This window comes from Haliaeetus leucocephalus, unplaced genomic scaffold, assembly GCF_000737465.1.
Source record: "Haliaeetus leucocephalus isolate CR32 unplaced genomic scaffold, Haliaeetus_leucocephalus-4.0 Scaffold932, whole genome shotgun sequence".
NCBI classification, from domain to species: Eukaryota; Metazoa; Chordata; class Aves; order Accipitriformes; family Accipitridae; genus Haliaeetus; species Haliaeetus leucocephalus.
The window spans coordinates 5706826-5729187 of record NW_010973368.1 but is presented as its reverse complement, the minus strand read 5'-3'; the positions used below and the strand labels follow the sequence as shown (position 1 = coordinate 5729187).

Genomic DNA, 22362 nt, shown 5'->3' with positions numbered 1-22362 from the left:
TCTTTCTCTTGTGCACTGCTTGAACCCCGGAAGAATAAAGGGGGGAACTGTCAAGTCTCGTAGAATTTACCTTTAAGATCCAGATTTTTGGCACCATTTATAACCTGAGTGACGACCTTAGTGTCCACCTTTAGGCTGTGTGTGTTACTGTTATCTCTGGTGATGACGACGTTGTGCCATTGGTTGTCATTAAGAGGACGATCACTGTTGCCTTTGATCACATTAGGTCCGTTTCCAAGGTCAAACACATAGTGTATATACCTGTAAACATAGCAAGAACTAGTTAAAATTATGTAAGAACTCCAACGCTACTGACCCTTATTCTAGCCAGAGCTGATAAATTAACTTACAAAAGCCACAAAGGGAAGTATCTCTGGGTTAGAAAGTTCTAGTAAGCCAAAATATTAGCCACCAATTTGAAGAGGTCTAGTTGTTCCCTTTCCACCAAGAAAGTATAAGGATAGTATTTTGAGATTATGACATTTGAAGTAATCAGATTCTAACCATAAAGCATTCCTCTTTTTCACAAATTTCTCACAGATACACAAAAAGCCTGTCTGTGCATATAATGTTTTTTTTAAAATTGGTAATATTGATAAATGTACTGGAGAACACCACTAGATATGCTTATTTGGGGCACATAAACACCAGATTCATTCTGAGTTTTGAATAACTCCTTTAAGAAGTTAATTGGGAAACTCACTCAAAATATTGTACTAAAATTCACACGAGATCCTAGCCTTATTCAAACAGCTGGAAAACAATTAGCAAAGCTTTCAGCAAAAAATAAAGACCATTACAAAGACTGAAGTCATGGGAGTGTTACCCTGAATTATTTATATAGTCCAAACACAGAAATCCACCCGAGGATAGAAGAGAAATATTCTACTTAGAAAGGAAAAAAAAAAAGACAACAAAATTCAACTCACAGAACACCAGGAGCTTGTGACTCTTGCTTTTTTTATTGCTCAATGTCTCACTTACAGAAATATGTGCAAAGTTAAAAAGGAAACAGATTAAACTATAGTTATACTGAAATAAACAGGACTAGTAAACTGTACTTGTGGAAAACGTCTACTGTGACTAGGTGAGTATACGAGATTAAAATTTGTTCAGCTAACAAAGGGGTTTTGTTAATAAGCTATCGGTCTTGCAAAAGGACTACAGCAGCTCAAAAGCAAGCTGAGTTCACTTCTCAAGCATCACCAGCAGAAATATAAATTCAATAGCCCACATGCTCTTTTTTTTCCTTCAGTGGAGATGGCAGAAACACAATGAGTCTGTTACAGGGAAAAAAAATATAAGCAGGAAGAAAGACTCAGAGCCCTCAGCACACTTCCTCCTCCTCTGTGCTATTCTGCAAGGTTAACAGGATAAAACATTAGCCTAACTAGATCCAAAGGACTTAAAACATTCATATTTCACACTGTAAAAATGTCTTTCCCTCAGCCGCAGGGGGAAGTCAGTGATAAAATTTGGAGTCTTAAGCTTCAGTGTTTATGTCCAAGTGCTTTGTCATACACCTCAGCAAACAGAGAAAACACGAGTATGAGGTGAATTTCTCTTTATGCAAGCATTTTAAGCTTACCTATAAGTTTATCTATAAATAAGCTGGTAGAATATAGCAGAAAGTCACCTACCCCTTGACTAGTTCAACTGCAATAAAGTCATTGCCATCACCGCTGTTAAAGAGGATGAAACCATCAGCTGAGGTGGTCTTGAACTGAAAGAAGAGGTGCATGGATGTATAAGCCTGCAAGGTGGCCAAGCTCAGGTAGCTGCTCTTGGTCTTGAACGTCACAGGGTCAGCTATAATGTTGCGGAGACCAAAGCGTGCCTTCAGCTCGCAATAGTCAATGTCACCATTCTTGCACAGGTCAATGTAGAGCATCCCGTTGAACATAAGGCTCTGGAGGTGGCCAATGAAGCTGGAGGGGATGACAGAGATGTACCGTTTCTCCGTCATGATCCCTGTCTCAATGTTATGGAATTCCAAGCGGGTGTGATCACCAACCATTGTGCCTGAAGGACAGAAACAAAAGAAGAACATGCAGAAAGCCCAGGGATCAGTAATAGGCTATATGGAGCCCCTCACCTTCCAGTTTCCAGACTAACAGCAGTACTAACTTAATCATATCTGATCACTGTTCAGCAGCTTGCATAGGAATGAACATATAGACTCCTCGTGGAGAGGCTCGAGTCTAGCAGTTGCCAAAACCCGGCAGAAGAGAGACGACAGGACTAAAGGGCCATGGGCAGCAAGTTCTGTATTTTAACCTGCGTTTCACAGACTTTTTTGTTTGCAAAGAAGACTAGGTCTCTCCCTTAAAGCCCACAGTGATCTACTTGATCCAACGGTCCATCTGCCAAACAACTCAGACACTTCTAAAACAACACTCAATAAACACAGAATAATACCAAAAGAGCAGAATGAGAAGTGAGAACAGTCATAAACCTGCTAATATTTACTCTGTTGTTCTCTCCCAGTGCCCAATGTTATTTCTCTTGTTTTAAGAGCACAGCAGGAGGGAAACACACAAGAATGCAACAGGCAAAAAGCCCTCCATATATTTAAATCATCAACCTACCACTTGGGCTATTTATCACATTTTGATGGATTTTAACCTCTCCATTAAAATATTCAAGCTCTTCAGTATACCAAATATGTCAGATTACTCTTGAAGCATATTTAAATGTTTCAATAGGTGTGCTAGGCATCAGTACAGACACAGAACCCACACAGACAGATGAAATACAACTGTATGCTAAAAGACTGGTTTGAGTACAAAGGCAAGCTGGACAACATCAGAATGAAAACCATTACAACCAACCTTATTTTAGTCCTCTATACTTCTTCATCAAGATAAGTTTAAACTATTTGGTCACACAAGTAACCTTTCTACGTAGGCCTTGTGCCATTTAGTATGCAACACGAATAACATTAAATTCATGAATTATTCAACATTTAATTGTTTTCTCATCATTCAATGTACAACCATTATTCAAACTCTGCTACAAATATGCCATTATTTTTTCCTCATGTGAAGTTTTCTGCGGTGTTGTATTGAGTTTACGTGGCAAGGTGCTGGCTGCGGGGTGGCTGCAGGGCAGCCTCTGTGAGGAGAGGCCGGGGCTGCCCCATGCCGGACACAGCCGGTTCCAGCCGGCTCCACAACAGACCCACCGCAGGGCACAGCGGAGCCCCGCAGCCACGACGGTGGCACCTTTCGGAAAGTGTATTTAAGAAATGGCAAAACGCTGCCCATGAGCGAGGAACAACGGAAAAAAACCAAACCAAAACAAAAACCCCACTAACGGCAAGGTCAGAAAAAGAGGAGGGGGAAGACGCGCTCCAGGCGCAAGAGTGGAAATTCTCCAGCAGCCCATGGAGAAGACCACACTGGAGCAGACACCCACACTGCAGCCCGTGGAGGACCCTCATGCCAGAGCAGGTGGGTATTTCCTGAAGGAACTGCGGCCCATGGAGAGCCCACACTGGAGCAGGTTTCCCTGACAGCCTGTGGAGAGAACCCATGCAGGAGCACTTCATGTGGGACTGCCGCCTGTGGGAAGGGCCCACACTGGAGCAGGGGAAAAGTGTGACGAAGAAGGAGTAGCAGAATGGAGCTGTTACAGACTGACCACAGCCACCATTCCCCATCCCCCTGCACTACTGGGGGGGGGGGCCGGGAAGTGGGGGGGAGGTAGAAGAGTCAGGAATGAAGGAACAAACCTGAGAAAAGGAGGGGGTGGGGGATGGTGTTTTACCTTTTGCCTTTGTTTCTCACCATCCAACTCAATTTTTTAACTGGCAATAAATTACATTAATTTTCCCCAAGTCAAGTCTGTTTTGTCCATGACAGTAACAGGTAAGTGATTTCCCTATCTCTATCTTGAACCATGAGTCTTCTCATCCTATTTTCTCCCCTGTCCTATTGAGGAGAGGGAATGAGAGCGCAACTGGGTGGGTGTCTGGCAGCCAGCCACAGTCAACCCACAAGTTCAGTAGCACAGTGTGCAAATTATTCTCAAATATTCACTTCATCTTCTACCACTTCTGCAAGATCAAAAGAAAATTACTTTTGATTTTATATACACAAAGCTGAGGAACAGAGAGAACAACATATAAATAGTTTTGGATCTCAAAAAAGAAAAATTTGGCATCCAATTTAGTAGAGTATGTAACAACTTCGGAGCATTCACTGGTTTTGAGGCTCAGTACTTCTAGAAATAAGATCCACAATCCCAAATAAGTACCTCCCAAAAGGACAGGTACAATTAGTGATGAACTGTGAAAGATATGACTTCAAGTGACTTATCCAGCTTTCCATAGGAACTCCAAAGTAGAGAAGTCAATTCCTCTGGGCTGTATTCACATGCCTTACATAGAGGTCCCTTTCAATTTTTTAACCATACCATGTCTCATTCACTACAGACTTTTCAAAGAGGATCTTAAAAACAAGTGCCTCCTTTAATACAAAGACCTATGCCAATCCCTTTGCTGTATTGCCCTTTCTTAATGTAAGCAGAGAAGCAAAGCTCCTGTGGAAAAAGGAGAGCAGCAGCAAATATGAAATCAAACAACATTAAAATTCATACTAACACAGACCTATCTACTTTCAACTTTTCCCTACTTTTACATGTTTCTCTACTTAACCTTCTAGTATGTTGCTAATATAATTACCGCACAGGTAAAGTGCTTTGTTTTAGAAGGTTTTCCAAAGGAAACAGCCACACGCTACCTGTTGGTCCCTCTGCCTCCAACAACATTTTAACATGCTGTTCTTTTAAACCTGATTGAATTTGACCAGAAGGGTCAAAAATATTTAAATTCATACTAGTTTTGTGAAAAATTGACACCTGGATAAAGACCCAAGTAAGTGTTTCCAGTGTGCTATAGACAGACAAAAGTTAGCAATAATACCCTCTTTGATTGCATCTGCTAATTGCTTAGCATATATACACAACTCTTGACTAGTCACTGCAAGAGGTATTTCTGAGTCATTGGGATTATATCTGGGAGTCACACTGATCACCATAGCTGAGTCCAGGACAGACTCCTCTTTTAATTCCCCCAGGTCGCATCAACCGGGACTTACAAGCTTTCTCATATTCTGTGCTATCTCCTGAAATCTCTTAGCGTTTCTCATCTAAACAGTTCCCAAGCGTTAAAATAACAAACAAACAAACAAAAGATATATTGATAGGCCTTTTGAGACTTTTCCTACTATTCACAACATATTCTTTTTTCTGTTGGGGACAGAATGAAAGCTGAAAACATTTACAGGACACTTGGATGATAAATCCTGGCTTGTGGTGTACGAAGAGTCAGATTAAACGAACCGATGGTCTCTTTCTTGCTTAGGTCTTCTTGAAACACTGGAATATTCTTAACTCACCTCTCATGATCATGTACAAAGTGCAATTTTTCAGCTTATACTTTGTCCAAATGTGATCCAAGTTTTTGCAAAGACAGCAAACAAGCACAGTTGTTATTAGAGAAAATGTTTTCAAGTATCTATTCCAAATACAACGAGAAAATATTATGCAAAGCAATTTATTTTTTCACTTATTCCTTATTTTAGCAGTGAATCTAAATTTAAAGAAAATTATAAAAAGACCATCGACATGGAAAGCTTTAACCCAAGCAGATGCAGCTGGACAAACTTACAAGCAGCTGAAGAGTCACATATTTCTGACTCTTCAGAATTCAAGTGTCAGTACCAATGCAAATGTTTTAAATCTTGAAACAGTTCTTTTCCAGAAATATTTTAGTTTGAAAAGTGCCAGTTCACAGGAATTGAAACTGTATATGAGACAGTTTGTTTAGACAAACCATGTCACTTCCACTACTGTGATTGTTAGGGGCTGTTTCAGTTTAGTGTTAGCAAATGAAAATTTCTGATTTTTCCAAACCAGAAGAATTTCATTTTCTTAAAAATAAAATAAAATTTAAAGAAAACACTTTAAAAAGAAATCCCACTTCTTTATTTCGAAAGATTAGAAAAATAAACTGTAGAGATGTCAAGGACTAAGAGCAAGAAAACTCCTCTCCTTAACTCTTCTAGTCTTAGATAAATGCAAAGAAGTTGTTGCCAGAGTAGGAAAGAAAAGCCAGGCTTGTGAAATCTAGAGTACACTGGAACAGGGAACGCAAATATAGGGGCCATTAGAAATGGAGTGAGGGAGGATGGAAGAGATGAACCCAGAATTTTAGAAAAGGTGAAAAATGAGAAAACTGGGAGTGGCTTAAGAGAAATAGGCCAGTGATAGCAGTGGCAGTGCAGAAAGTTAGTAGTTCAGTGAAAAGCTGAAAAGGACATGACAATACAAGACCAGAATCAGGACAGAGATGCATTTTCTTAAGAAATCATGGAGTGAAATCCAGTATTTTCTGATCTCATTAGCTGTCAGCCTCACCTGCAGAGTTCTCCTCTAATTCCTCCACTGTGCTCTGTAGAGTATTGTAACTATTACAGCAATCAGCAGCACTTCAGTTCAAATGGTAGCAGATAGAAAAAATTCCAGCCTCCACTGTGGTATTTGGGTGCTAGCAATATGTAGGGAGGAATATGACTGCTATATTTGTGTCTCATTTATCACTGATGTTCTGACGTGGAGGGGGGGTAATGGGGGAGGAGGGTTTTGTGATTAAGCAGCAAAATGCTGTCCAAAGGAAATGGATTCTGTCTCTCCCTTAGATGTCCTGCAGGAAGCCAAGTCAGCCACTTCATTACCAATTTTTCACAGGTGGTCATTAATTGTCTAGACCTAATTCTCCAAGTAGCAGGGTTGAGCTAATTTACAGGATCCAATTTACAGACATGCTGAATATTTATGCATGCAAATGACTGAAAAAATCATGCCAAATTGGTACCAAATACATCCAACTTTAATCTGGTGCCTTGTTTCCAAACCTGTAAAACGGGAAAAAGACACCTACTCACTTCATACAACAGAGATGTGGGAATAAATCCAGTTACAGCTTCTTAGTTCTGCATAAACATATTGATGAGTGGCACACAACACACACACAAAAAAAGGGCAAAACAACAGCTCTATATTTAGAGCAAAATTTAGTTGGCATGCATTGTTCCAAACAAGCAATAAGAAAGAAGGCAGCAATCAAATAGGCTGTTTATTTTTACTGGGAGCCCAATTTAGACTTCTGATCTATTTGTAAAGACAGCAAAAATCCTGTGGAAAAATCTATGTGACCACATCATTGAAGACTATCATCTGCCCAAGGAAGTGGGATGCAGATTGCATAGAAAATCTTAACTCTGGCTTTTCTGACTTTGCCATGATAGCATTCTTTTAACAGATATATTTAGCTGTAATGCATCTTTAATTATGTAATTCATATACATGTACATATGCACATCCTATTTTAGTATAGGATTGTATCATTATTATTTATAAACTCAGTTTCATGGAAAAGAGACTTCAAAAAAAACAGATGGCTTTTTGGGGATTGAGTTGGTAATGCAGAGAGTGCCACCTCATGGTGCTTGCTAAAAAAGCATATCCAGAAGAATTGTTCTTAAATGCAGAAATAAATAGGATTAAATATTTAACAGCATGCTTCACTAATTCAGAAAGTTCCTTCTTAAATAAAATTTCATTTTCCTACAAGCTAATGTTGACTCAGCCTCCACCAGTTCCAGCAAGGAAAGGGAAAGACTCTTTCATATGCTTATGGTTCTCTCTTTCAAATTCTCAGCCTATATAGCACAGCATATATTTACTTCAGAGGGAAAAATATCTATCAAGTAATTTTCCTGCAAACCCCCTCCTTTGGGCTTATTTCAAAATCCTGACTCACAGCTTTCCAAATAATCTAATTACCACATTACTAAAAATTAATTGCATTCACACAGTAGAAAAGAACTTTTTGCAGAGATAGGATATAGTATCCTGGCACTGCATACGGCAGCCCTTCCTTCTAGTTGCCTTCTGAGTAGAAGCTACTCAGAAGAAAGGACATCAGCATTTGGCAAACCAACATGGGTCACAACTAAATGAACGTATCCATATCAGTGTTGCATCCAGGGTTACTGTTCTTTGTGATTCTATTATCAGCCTTCAGACTGCAAGTGTTTTCCTCAAAATCCATTTCCTACAGTTATATACAGCTATGAAAATTTTAGACCTTCAAAAAAAGAAAAATAAGTTTCTGGCTCTTGCAGATGTGGGAAAATGGACCAGAAAAGTATCACCTCTGAAATTTTGTAATGAAAAAAAGATCAATCTAAAATACCTTGATCATTTCAATGCAAATCTCGTAATGTGGGAGACACCAGCTTTCGTGAGTGATTGATCTTTTCTTCCCCACTTCAACTATATTTCTCTACAAAAAGAAGCAGGAGCTTAAAAAGCTGTCACAAAAAGGAGGGAGGGGGGGGGGGGGAAACACAAAAAAAAACCTGACAGACCTATACATTATGATATGATATACTCTGGTGAGTTAGGGTCCTCCCTAACCTCTGAAACAAAGTTGGGAACAAACTAACAAACTGCTCTATTTGTTTTTCCTTCTGGATGGCTCTGAGCCATGAGCACAGGAACTTGGAAAAAAACAAAACAAAACAAACAAAAAAACAACAGCAGAGACAGGAATCCATATTCTCTAACACATCTATCAAACACAGGTTTACCATCAAGGAAAAGTTTGTGCAGAGGAAAGGTTTAGAAAGCCTTGGTTTTGATTCTACAGCATTGGAAACTGCCACATTTGCAGCTCACGAATGAGGCATACTCACACTGTACTCCAAACAGAGCCTGGCACAAGAGAGAATGCTGCTTAGCACCTCTGCATTCTTGGGCATGTGCAAGCTCATCTGTCCCCTAATCCCTCAATTCATATAGTCATAGTTGTCACAGAAGTTTCCAGTGCTGACTAAGAACAGTCTCTCAAAACCAAACATGTATGTTTTCAACATAATAACACTAAATATACAAGTAACAGGAAGGAAAAGAAAAAAAAACAAAAAAAAACAAAGAAGAGATACACACAAGAACAGGGAGAATGGGTGTAATGGCAAAGAAGAGACTGGGAACAGAGATACAAATATAATGACAAAAATTACTCATATATCACACTTACCCTCAGCAACATCATCATCCACCATGAGCTTGAGGCTCTTTCCTCGCCGAACTACCCGAACAGTGTGCCACTCATTGTCATTGAGTTTCTGCCCAGCATAAAGAGTTTCAGGTCCCTTGCCTGGGGATGGTGATAGGTACAACAGTTAAAGCCAGACCCCCAATTGGTTTAGTATTTGCTCAATGGGAAAAGCCACCAAAATCAACCTGGTGTGATACAGACTAGTAGATTATGTAGGTGTATTATGACCTGTAATCAACCCTCACACCTACACCTGCCTAGCTCAGAGGGAAGTCAGGGTCACAAACTCTTCCACTCGGTGAAGTGCCTTCCTCCACAGAGCCCAGAGGTCACTTGCATTCAAAACAGGGGTAGAAATCTCTCTTGTGCTACAGTATTCATTTCCAAACACTATACTGTATGGGGCACTGCAGTATTAGAAAAGCAAGCTGGTGATACAAATGTCTCTAGAGTGGAGCCATTACAGCAGAATTTTGCTCTCCTAAGAATCTGGATTTACAACAGCCCCAAGGTGCTTGGGATTATTTTCAAAGTTAATCACACTAGTCTCTCAACACTTAGGTATCGAACACCAGGCTGGTTTCAGTCTTTCAGTCTCAAAAAAGAAAAAAAAACAAAACAAAACAGTCACACCCACAAAAAAACACCACCCAACACAAAACCTCAAACACCCTCCCCATAATAATAATAATAGTAATTTATTTTAATTTAAAACCATAGAAAGACAACCACTCATGAACCTGGCTGATTGCTCTAAGGTTCTCTGGCAAAGCAGCCTGGCTATAAGGTGCTTACTTCGCCCCCTGAATTACACGTCAAAAGGGAAAGAGGAGCCCTCTTCTTCTCCAAAAGGTAAAACCACAGTTGCCCTTGCAAACAATGCTCCTGGGAAAACAGCATTAGTGCTACCTGTATTTGTCCAGTTTTGCTGCTCAGCCATCAGAGTTGACAGGCAATTACTTAAAACATTAATTGTTCAGATTACAGGACTGGAATACCTCATTCATGTCAAATGGTAAGTGAAATTGAATAATGGTGTGTGTTAATTAAAAGCATCTATGCTCATTTCAGTACAGTACTAGAGTGTTTTTTGACACAGGTGTATCGGAGAAATGAAGAATAAGGACAGCAGAACTTGTTGCACATCAGGTCTGGGCCCGTTGGCCAAAATGGCAAAAGGGGAACCCAAGAGAGAAAAAGCAAGACACATTGAACATATTAAGAGACAGGACAGGACAGGCACTGCTACAGCTCAGCTTACTGCACTGGTAAAACTAATGTCAGATATGCAGATTATTTCTTTATGTTTGTTCAACACAAGCAAATAAATTTTTTTATTCAGATAGCCCATGAATAGCATTTACTTTGACCAGCTTTCAATGGACTGGTTATGTAACAGAATAAAAGGTTGTACATGTCTTCAAGCGAAACTCTGCACGAGGGGATACACCCACTCAGATCTGTGTCATGGTGTGGACTAACAAGTAGGAGTAGCATATTTCATAGTGAGACAGAATTGAAGGAAGGCGTAGGAAAAATATCCAGGGACTTTACATAGTCCACAATATGCACACTGCCTAATTAGCAACATTACTGTAACTGCTTCTTACTGAGGGGGAACATGGGCAAAGAAGGTGGTGTCTCTTTTAGCTAGAATATAACATGTAGCAGGGGAATCCTATGGAAAGAGACCAAACTAAAATGATTATTCTGTTACTCTCCTTAAAGGATCATGCAGTTCACATAAATAAAAGAGGAGTTTAATACCCTTTCAAATAAAGCCCATTGCTAGACAATTTTACCACGGAGCAGGAGGAAAAAAACCCCATTTTTCTACAGTGACCTGAAAAATAAAAGTGTCATTCTTGGATTAAAAGGATGGGGAGTCATATATTGCTGTTACAGAGAATATCTCCTTAACAGGAGAAACCTGTAACCTCTGCAGTTCCTCACCTACGTGCCAAAGTCACACTGCACCACGAATGTAAATCCAGCCATACAATGCAGCTAGATCATGGCTGGAAAGCTTAAGCTTTTTGGAACCAGACAAGCAAAACTCTATTAAACAGAGTCCAAGAAAGTTATGCTAGATTTACATCAGTGAGCAAGTACATTTTATCCCAGAGCACATATCACAAAATGTTGTCTCTGAATGGCCAGCAAAATTATTGCTTACATCAAAATATACTGCATCAGTTACTACAGATCCACACACTTCCCACATAGGAAGGTAAAGGAATTTATCTGGACCTGTGCATTTTTAATGCCACCTGAAAGCACCCAGGGGGAAGGGGCTGCAAATACTTTTTAAAAAAACCCAAAACTTTTCCACAGGTCTAGAGCTATGGAGGGCCATCTCTCTCTCAGCCAAGAGAAATAGGTGCACTGACTTTGTTCAGCTGACGACACTTTCTGTGCAGCAGCCCTTGGTTCAACATGGTTGATTAACTCAAAGTTTCTGAGCCTCTAGTTCCCACTTTTCAACCCTGGCCTGACAAAATAAGGGTCAGCCAAAACAAGCTGGTTTGGCTTGTCACTGCTAGCTGGATGGCCGCTGTATCACTTTCAAAACAAAACTGTGACACCAACAGAAGTTATCCGACTAGATTCTCAGAAAATCTGTCAGCTTAACCAAGCTTAACCAAGTCACAAATAAGTGGAAAGTTTCAGCTTTCCAACTTCTTTTTCCAAGTGAATAAGTTTGTCTACAAATGAGATTGCTATTTAGAAGTAAATAGTTAATAGTTTGGGCTAATAAATTTGAAAATTAAGCACTGCAGATATAAATTATTCCATGTTATCCAAGTCCATGTCTTGATCAGCCAATTTAATATTTTATCAGTAGGAAAAAAAAGGTAAGGGGGGAGTTTTTAATACTTTTTTTTCACTCACAAGTCTGTATTTTGTATGCAACAATGGGCATTGGCTTCTCTTGGTAGGGTTACCCAAATAACACTACATACAAAAATTCAATACGTGAGCATACTCAAGAGCATTCAGATAAGTTTTTCAAACCAGACATATTTGAGTTTAAAAAAAGTGCTAAACAAACTCTATTTAAATTGGTTTTTTTTCCAAATGCTTTCAAGACATTTGCACAGCAGGTGGGTTGACCTGAAAAGCAGCAAAATTGTGACCCCATTTTTCATTTGCACACTGTCCATTAACTGCTGCTCCCTGTGTAAGCTCCCACTGAATTCCAAGTGGTTCCAGGAACTATGTATAGAGGGACTCCCACAACTGGATGCTAAACTTCATTTCATTGAGCATGATTATTACATGTGCTGTTAATATAGAGACACTCACGTGTGATCAATTTTGAAAAGACAACTTGAAGACTCCTAATCCAACAGTTGCAGATGCTGGGGAGAATAGAAAGGAAGTGGGCCACATGTAGCAGAAGGATAATGCTCTCCCTAAGTACCATCTCCTACCCAGTAAGACATTTCTGTGGTCTTACAGCTAAACACACAGAACCAAGTGTTTAAGACCAAAGTTGGTGAGGTTTTTGTTGTTTTGTAGGGTTGGGTTTTTTCCCCCTCCTTTCAAGCTATCTGCACCTTCATCGCCTTTCAACTAGGATAATACAGATGTAGGAGAAAGCAAAGCAGGTGGTTAGCTGGACAGAGAAAAAAGTCAAAGATGTCTATCTTCCCTTTGTGCAACAGGTTTTTTATGATAAAAGACAAGGAAAGACAAGGAACTCTTGCAGCAAGATTATGAGCTGGGTGTCTGGAAACACTATCTATAATACCTTGGATGAGATGGCAGTTGGGCATTAGGTAATTTTTGCAATTTATTTAAGAGTGAGAAGAGTAAAAGACAACATAACAGGAAAAAGAATAAGGAAGTTCCTACTGTAGCAATTCCTTAATAGTTAAGCTGCCAGAGCATGACTCCTACTGGTATCTCTGGCTTTCTTGGTCATTCTATCCCCCTTCCTAATGTCCTCTGTGGAACTGTATATCATATCATACAGAATTGATCACTACCTCTCATTTTCAAACTGAAATGAGGCAGACTAGTACATATTCCTGTGGTGCTTTGCAGTGGCAAACACTACTTAATCAGAAGAAAAAATATCTCTCTCAGGCATCCCCATATTCTGCACATTAGCTGAGCTGCAGTTCGGGCTTCTTGAGAAAGTATTACATGAGTCAGCTGCAGCAACTCCTCCTCATGCTCTCATGAATCCTTTGACACCTACTCAAAACTTGTGTACATATTGTTCATAAAAAACAACTAGTATATCCCTTCAAACATGGAAGAACTCCACCCAATCTGCCCAGGATGTCCCAATTATTATCTCTATATCAAAGGTACACTGCTGCTAATTAATAGCTTGGCCCAAATAGACTATATAAAACTGCCAAGAATAGACATGCCAAAGTATAAAGAATGAAAGAGTAGTTCATGCCTTCTAAAAATGCGAAGTTGCTTTCCATCTGGCCCCCAAGAACTCGCTCATTTAGAACAAACAACTGGTTAGAGGGATGCAGTTAAAACAATAGCTCTGAAAACACCAGCTGTAATCCATGCTCAGTGGTTAACAGCACAGAATTTCTGTCCTATGAAAGTCAAAGCAGAAAGAGGGTTAATCCCCTCACCTGCTCCTCACAGGTGGATCAAAGTGTGCTTTTACCCTTGGTGCAGGCTGTCATTATCTGATCCATTTATATGATTAAAATGACCTTCATGAAACCAGGCTATCTTCATTATTGCATATCTTATCCAACATTACAGAAGAGGTCAAACGTTCAAGTTCACAGAACGGCAGAAGAGACAACCAGAAAGGACATTGCCAGATTGATGAGAATGGAAAAGGCTCTTCCTCATTACAGTTACAATGATAAATAACCAGTGATACACTAATGCTTTTCAGAGAAGACCCTCAGTAACAATAAAAAGGTTTTATCTACTTTTTTCTTTTTAATTAAAATGCTCAGCTGCCATCTCAGCTTTGTTCAGTGGCAAGATGCATTTTTCCATCTGTTTTATACAGGGTGAAATCCCTCAGGAATGTCAAAAGCACTGCAAGGCAGGGAGGGGCTGGGAAGGGGGCAAGGCGGGGGGGGGCACTGGTTGGTTTTACTTACACTTTTACAAAATGACCAGAGTAGTTGTGATTCACTGTGAAAAACGTGTGTGCACAGATTTGTGAAACATGAGAACGAATCATGGGACAAGCTGGGTAGATTCTCTCAAAGCTTACAAACTGATCCACCCTATTTAGGTGTTATTCATGAATTCCCTAAAGAATATTCAGGTGTGACTAGTACAGCTGCAGAGCAGGATTCTTCATTGTAGCCCCAACAGTGTGGCACAGAGGAGGGAGGTTATGAAGCCAATGCCCCACCTGTTTTTCATCCCCAATTATATTAATGGTGCTTTGGAAGATAATTGTCTTATATATACAAACTGGATATTTAGTAATATACATGAAATAATTATGCATAGTTATGCAATACAGCAGATATTTTTGTAGCTGTTACCATATTAAACACAGAATTCTCTTTTCCATATATTGTCTTTTCACGAGACAGGCAGGAGATAGTCTAGGTCCAAAGATATTCAGCCCCAGTTTCTATAGGCAGATTTGAACAAGGCAGGGGAAGGAGGAAGAAATGGCTTTAAGGAAAGACCCTGCCAATTATTCAAATACCTTTATGGCTTCCTGATATATGGCAAGTTCCTACAAAGGACAGGGTGAATATCAAAACGTGAGCATGTCTCAAAAGCAGAGCTGGCAACTGCTCTGAAAACCTTCAGTATCTTTTGGTCTTGGTTGAATAAGTCAGTAGTGTAAATTTTGTTGAGTGTTTTCAGGCAGCACTAGTATGAACAAAGTGTTTTAAGAAGGTCTTTTTCTTCACCAGGATCCACTGTCCAACTCCAGGAGCATTGTTAATTGCTAGGAAACAACTAGCAATCCCAGGCTCTCAGTACACTGCAGACATTTATGTAGATATCCCAGTCAAATCAACACATATTCACATATCTACACATTTGTTTTGCTCATATACAGGTTTTGGAAGACCCCTTTTCAAGAAAATGTTAGCTGCCAACTAGGAATTAGCAGTTGCACTTCCCTACAGTCAATACCTTCATTGGGGACCTTACCTGCACCGACCTTTGGGTTTCCTCAAGGAACAGGATCACCTCCATGTACTACCCCACGTTAAACAAAACATAACATACACTTCTGAAACAAATGCTTTTAGCAGGGCTTACAGAAAAGTTATGTTTACAGCTTTACAGCATGGCTTCACTGGGAAATCAATAAAGTTGAGCATGATTTATACCAGCCTACCCAGAAGCAAAGTTTAATTATCTACAAAAAAAGCATACACAAAATCCTTTAAATACCCACAGAATCAATTAGCCTCACAAGTGCAAACAAGAATTCCCCCCTCTCCCAACAGCCAAACTAATCAAGTGCATGGAATTAACTCAGCAAATAAATGGAAAGTAGCAAGACTACCCTACTAGTTCTCTCAGAAACATACCCCAGTCTCCCTATAAACTTGACAAAAAAATAAGTTAAGCTGGGTTTAAATATTAGGATACGATCTATTTCAAAATACCTTTACAAAAAAAGCGCGCTTATTTAAAAAATAAAACAAACTGTTCCTTGCTTTTGCTATAAATTTACATAGTACCATACTGAATGACTGTTGCTTTCATTTACGGACACCCTGGCCAATGGCTGTAATAAGACTCAACATGGATTCAGGCAGCATTCAACATTATTGCAGCTTGTTCATAAGATTCATAAAACTTAGTGCGGAAGTTATGTTATGTGTCTTTTACCTGATGCAAATATAATTTGTGATTAAGAACAAAAAAGAAGACAATCTGATTGCCTACATGGTACAGGTCACACTTGGCACAAATTGTACTTCTGCCTAGGTTTTTCCATCAAGGGCTGTGTCTTATTCTCTTTGTTTGCCTGAATTTCACTGCTGCTGAATTTTAACACTTTTACAGACTACATAACTATTGTGTATCTCTACATCTGAATGATTTTTAACAGACATCAGGAAAACATTTGTGCTAACAGAAAATTGATCCCCTCTAAAAAGCTTTAAATAGGAGATTACAATTTCAGTGAAAGGATGTTTCGGTTCTTCCAACTTAGAAAACATTCAAAATGTTTCAACTTCAAGGTAAATGAAAAAGTTTTCAACATTTAAAAAGAAAATGAAGTTTGTTATTATCTGTTCAAGAGATTATTCATTTTTAATGGTAATAGATAGTTTCCTAATTTTATTGAGAGAGCTATTTCCACTTTTAAGGAAAGGAATTTTATTTTATAATCACAACCAGCGGGGAGGTCAAAAAAAGACATGGAAGTATGAAAAAAAAAATCAAGTATTCATGCTTTTAAAATTAAGATTTACAATAGTTTAATTAAATTAACTTCAAAGTGATTTCAGTCAGACTGTCTCTGCTTTTGTTTTTAGATAGGGCTGTCATATGAAACACTTCACATTGGCCAGAACATCATGTACTTCTGTTCCTAACAGATCAGGGCAACAAAAGCTTCGGCATAGGTATGAAGAACTGAGACACTACTATATTGTGACTCTTCCACAATTTGCCTAAGGAAATATTTGTACACACTAGATTTTCAGAGAGCAAAGCTCAAGAGAACTATTAGTGTAAGCAAGGCAGCAAGGCAAGCACAGGAGCAGCTGCTACTACATGGACTACAGAGAGCAGCCGCTAGAGGGAAACAATCCCATTCACTAAAGCTGCTACATAAGACAGTTTTATATAAGTACAAAGGAATTACAGTACTCAAAGTGTTGCTTTCCAGAGTTTCACCTGCCGATATATTTTGTTTTGAAGATGACTACACCTCAGTGATTAATAAAATAACTCTAGAACTTCAACCCAGATTCGCTCCCTTAATAGCAAATACCTGTTCGCTTCAGGTATGTTCATTTAACAGATGCAGTTTGCCACCCAAGAAATTAGTCTATGGCTCAAGAAACATGCAAAACCTCAAAGAGTTTTACCATAGGACAGAATTTTAAACCAATTATTACAGCAACAATTATGCACAGACTTTTACAGACCACAACAGTAATAAAGAGGTAATGAGATCCTATTTTAGAACAGCTTTACATTTTATTAGCTTTCCAGTGATGCAGTGCTAATCAAAGCAAGATGCAGGTGTGACAAAGCTAGAGATTTAATTCTTCTGTTTATTCCTGGGTAGATGTAATAGTACAGGTACCAAAACCAAACAGCTTCTCACTAATCACATCAACATATCTTACTTGAAACATAGATGGACTGTGCTACCAACAGTAAGACAACTGGAGTTTCTATTCCTGTTTAGTTTCAAATCTCAACATAAATGCTACAAGAGAATTAGTCATAATGATAGTGAGAAAAAGATGCTGGAGATGAGGCAGAGACAACTGGAGTGAGCCATACCATGTATCATACAGGCATGCATATAATGGCTGCCCATTGCCTGGACAAGATTCAAACTACTCATACATTTGATTCATGTTTTTTCTGCTCTGAGTCTCTAAACCAAGTACCCCCAAAAGTTCTTCACTTCTGTTATGTTAATAAGGAACTACATTAGAGCAGGCTGGAGAAGCCTTTATCATCCCATTTGGTGAGTCTTTTCATGCCCTAATTGCCTCTATTACTTCATTGGAAGGAATTATTTGAATTTTGGAATTACCTGGTTATTGTTGTAGAGTTTTTTTGTGGTGTGGTTTGGTTTGAGGGGGTTGTTTGTTTTGTGGGTTTTGGGTTTTTTTTGAAGTATTATAGCAGCTACTTCTCATCTAAGTCTGAAAAGCAAGATCAGAAGAAAGCAAGACAAATCAGTCGAGATGTGGCAATACAGTGCCTTACAGTAATCACAGATATACGTCTTTCCTGAAAGCATCACAGACCCCTTTCTAACAATAGGATAGCATCTTTGTCCCTCTCTTTCAGAACACAGAAAACAACAGCAAAGAAAGGGACTCCTCTTCCCAAAGACACATTTGACAGTTGAACAGACAGTTGAGTTGGAGGAAAAACCTGGATCTTTGAAGCTCCACTCCCAAATATTACATTAAAGAAAAAAAAAAAAAAAGTAGTTTAGGACACACTGCACAGTCCTCACTAAGAGCGCAGTATAAGAACAGAAGATAGTGCTGCTACCAACACTTCTTTATTCAGATACCAAGGGCAAAGACCAGTGGCATCACACATTCAGAGGACCTGAATTTCTCATTTAAGGTACCTTTCCTTAAAGGCACCTGAGTGCCTGAGGTGTTAAAAATGCACACAAAGTTATCTCCACGGTTGCTAGGACTATTATATGAACTAGCTGCAACCTCCTAAGAGCCTAACAGTCAGCATCACAGAAATTACATCCAACTATGATTACAAAACCAGCAGGATTCCAGTCTTCTGCAGGGGGTGCAAAGCACTGCATACACCCTTGAGGTTTAGTTCTCTTTTTACAATGCTACCTCCATTGTGAAGTTTGCCACTCTTTTTGCGATCTATGGTGCCAGTTGAGTAGTTTTTAAATTCTCCATTGCATATTAGCCAGTATTTGTAAGTCTACCAAGAACCCCATGTGTACTGGAAGGGAGAACATCAGATGCATGTAAGTCATACTATTTACAAATACAAACAGCAACCAAAATTTGCAAGTGGAGACCTTGTGGTTTCAGATGTTACTGGTAAACTGTGCATGCATAACTGGTAATGCATGTTGGTCCCCTTTGCCTGAACTGAGAAACTCTGGTGAGAAGGACAGTAAATGATACTTGGACCTACGTGCAAGAGTCTCTTTACTTTGCTTAAGAAGCTCTTGAGGAAGGATCAAACACTTCCACGGAATGCTTAGCACAAGATAGTGACCACGTGGCAACACAGATGATACCATCCTGACTGAAATTCCTCCTGATACATACCAATGCTCTATCTATGAAGTATTCTACCTGTTTAAGGTAAGCCACGTTTCAGTAATGACTATACATTTCCAGGTTGCACACCGGATAACAAGTATGACCAGTAAAAACACTTTTATGGGCAAGTTTGACTGAATTGACCTATACAAGGACTATAGACATAAGACAGTCTCTCCAAATGCCCCCTTGTCCTTTCTCTTCAAGCTATAAGTTAAACCCTTCTTTTTGGTTGCCATCCTCTAAGCCTTTCATAGAATCATAGAATCATTTAGGCTGGAAAAGACCTTCAAAATCATCGAGTCCAACCATCAACCATGCCCACTAAACCATGTCCTGAAGTACACCATCCACTCGCTTTTTGAATACCTCCAGGGATGGTGACTCAACCACTTCCCTGGGCATCCCATTCCAATGTTTGACAACCCTCTCAGTAAAAAAATTTTTCCTAATATCTAACCTAAATCTCCCTTGCCTCAGCTTAAGGCCATTTCCTCTTGTCCTATCTCCAGCCACCTGACAGAAGAGACCAACACCCACCTCACTACAACCCCCTTTCAGGTAGTTGTAGAGAGCAATAAGGTCTCCCCTCAGCCTCCTCTTTTCTAGACTAAACAGCCCCAGCTCCCTCAGCCGCTCCTCATAAGACTTGTGTTCTTTCAATTATATCTCACCATTTACAGAATTCCTCATTTTTCCAAGACACTACAATGCTAATGCATCCTCAAAATAAGGTTGGGGTATATTGCTGACAACTTTTTATGAGGCAGAAACTGGGACAAAGTTGTGTTGCCCAAAGCATCACACCAAAAGCTTGGTTCCTCTTGAATAAGTGTCTTCCTTTCCCTTTAGCGAACTTTGCAAAGCTGGATAAAACCTGATTGGAATTTGGAAGCCAGATCTGCACTGACTACTGACTTTACAGATTAAGACACATCCAGCAGCCAAGAAGCTGGTTAGAAATCTAGCTGCAAATAATTTGTTTAATGCCACTTAACCCTTCCATTTCCAAAAACCTCTCAGCAGTTCTTTTGCATACTCCCAAAAGAACTGGCACCCTGCTAGCAGAAACCCATCGGAGTCATAGCAACAAGATCTGTATCCACTGATTAAAGTCCTTCTCAGATGCTTTACAGACACCACCAAACTCCAGTCTACTGGTAGCACACACTGGTTCCTTTTACTTGAACTGAGAAACCCAGATGAGAAGGATGACAAGCGGTATGTAGACCTACATGCAAGATGCTCCTTATTTAGCTTAAAAGGAGCTATCAAGGATCACCTGCTTCTAGAAAGCTGAGAGATCAGCAGTGCAGACATAAGTAGAGTAAGTACAGTGGGGGATTTACAGATAAAGATGACATCCAAGGCAAATATTGAGAACTCCTTTAAAATTCAGATTTTAAAGTCACAGCTTTCGTGTCAGCTAAGGAGTATGCAAAAGAAAAAATGCCCTGGGAGAAGAAGGGGAGAAAATGATAAAGCTAAGCACATGTGGCTTTAAAACATATTCACACCTTTCTGCCCCCAGAGCTCCCAATGACAAACACTGTCTATTATCTCAACTGATGCTATGCCTCTTCTCAAACATACCTCCCTGAGTCACTCAATTTCATATGTATACCTTCATACAAATCCTGTATATTTCATACAACATCCACAGCTAATTCTAGCATCACTAAAAGTAGATAGGATTACATCAGAGAATTATTTGGAAGGAATCATCATGAAAGAGCCACAGACCAGGAGAAAGAAAACAGAAAGCCAGCAGATCTCTTCCCATCAGGAAGTAGACTTATTCCTGGAAAGGTACTACTAGTGTTTGGGGGTCTCCTTTTCTTGCCCAACACAGAGAAGTTAATGCTCACTTTAAAAAGACCAGAGCTCTGACAGCATTGTCAGAGTACAAATAATGAATTAAGCACAAGGAAGGGAAGCAGTGACTTTACAGCTCCCAAGATCAATTCACGCCCACACATGTTCATCGGCCATCTTGGTTACAAGGGTTATCAATTCTTATGCACCACACTTAAAATAGTAGTAGTAGCCAGAATTGTGAAGTTTCTAAAGAAGAAAAATAACCTAGTTATATTGGGATTAGGTATTAGTTCAAGCTGTTTCAGAGACATTTAAGCAATAAGGTGGTTTGACTATCAAGCAATAGTATATGTTGGCCTCTGGCTAAGTTGTAAAAACAGCACAATTTGATTAATGGCATGAGCTGGTCACAAACATCTCTCTGGGAGTTTCATTTCCTGCTGAAAGCTTACTGACAAACACACTTTGTTTTCCATCACAAGTCTGGAAAGACATCCTTTTGCTCCGAGAAAACATTACTTCTATGTTGCCTTTTAGAAGGCACACACAAAAAACTAACACAAAATCCCCACAGCATCTTTATTTCCTTCTCTGGTTGTCTGTTGGTGGAGGTAGTGGTCGTTGCAGGGTTGGGCAGATTATATGCACTTCTCTCCCTGCATATTTTTCTCCATAATGTCTTTATATCTAGCTGGTGAACAGCTGGTGTGCTGCAATGTTGAGCAAACCAGTATTTCTCTCTTATTTCTGTCACTCACAAGAGCACTGTGAGAATTAATCCATGCATGTTTAGAAAGCACTCAGATCCTATGCTAAACAAATGCTGTAACACCACTAATATTTATATAGTCCATCCATCAGCAAATGTATTATTTAAAAACTATGACAGCAGCAGAATATTTACAGATTCTCTTTAAAACCTGGATCTATAGATTCTAGAATCAGTGCAAGATAAGCACCACAGTAACAAGAAGTTATCATCAAGTCTCGGGTGTCAATCAGTTGAGGAAAATAGTTTGCCAGACATAGCACCAGAGTGCTAACACGGGCCATGATACAGGTGATCAAGACTACTACATAGGGCAAGAGTCTTATGCTCTATACAGTTCCCTTGATTTCAAGGGCAGTAAGCACTGCTATCAAGAAGGGTTTTTGGTTGGGGGGTGCTGTTTTTTTTGTTTTGTTTATAAATGAAAAAGGCTAACGCACCTTAGGATGATTCACTAAGATTTGCAATCCCATTGCAGAATCAGTCAGGAAAAACAAATGCCATCACTTAGTTCATCACACCCCCAAGAACATTAATGGGGGAAGTAAGTGTTTGACTGATTATTCAAGGCAATAGCCAAGCCTGGAGAATGAGGATTAGACTTCAGAAGACTGTTATTCCCAAATCTTGAAAGTAGTCGTTCTTCAAGAATCAGGTTTTTATAGAAACAAATAAATACTTTCATCTGTAAGTGTCTATGTCCTGGTTTCAGCTGG

General features: G+C 39.4%; 1 protein-coding gene across 2 annotated transcripts in view; it reads right to left on the bottom strand.

The window, feature by feature from the left end:
• Positions 1-22362, bottom strand: part of NRXN3 (neurexin 3) — a 984457-nt gene that overhangs the window by 574090 nt on the left and 388005 nt on the right. For both annotated transcript variants that reach the window (XM_010583781.1, XM_010583780.1), the window contains exons 12-14: positions 9107-9226; positions 1641-2022; positions 71-261 (exon numbers count right to left, since the gene is read on the bottom strand). In XM_010583781.1, coding sequence (XP_010582083.1) covers positions 71-261; positions 1641-2022; positions 9107-9226 — 693 coding nt within the window. The remainder of the gene's footprint in view (positions 1-70; positions 262-1640; positions 2023-9106; positions 9227-22362) is intronic.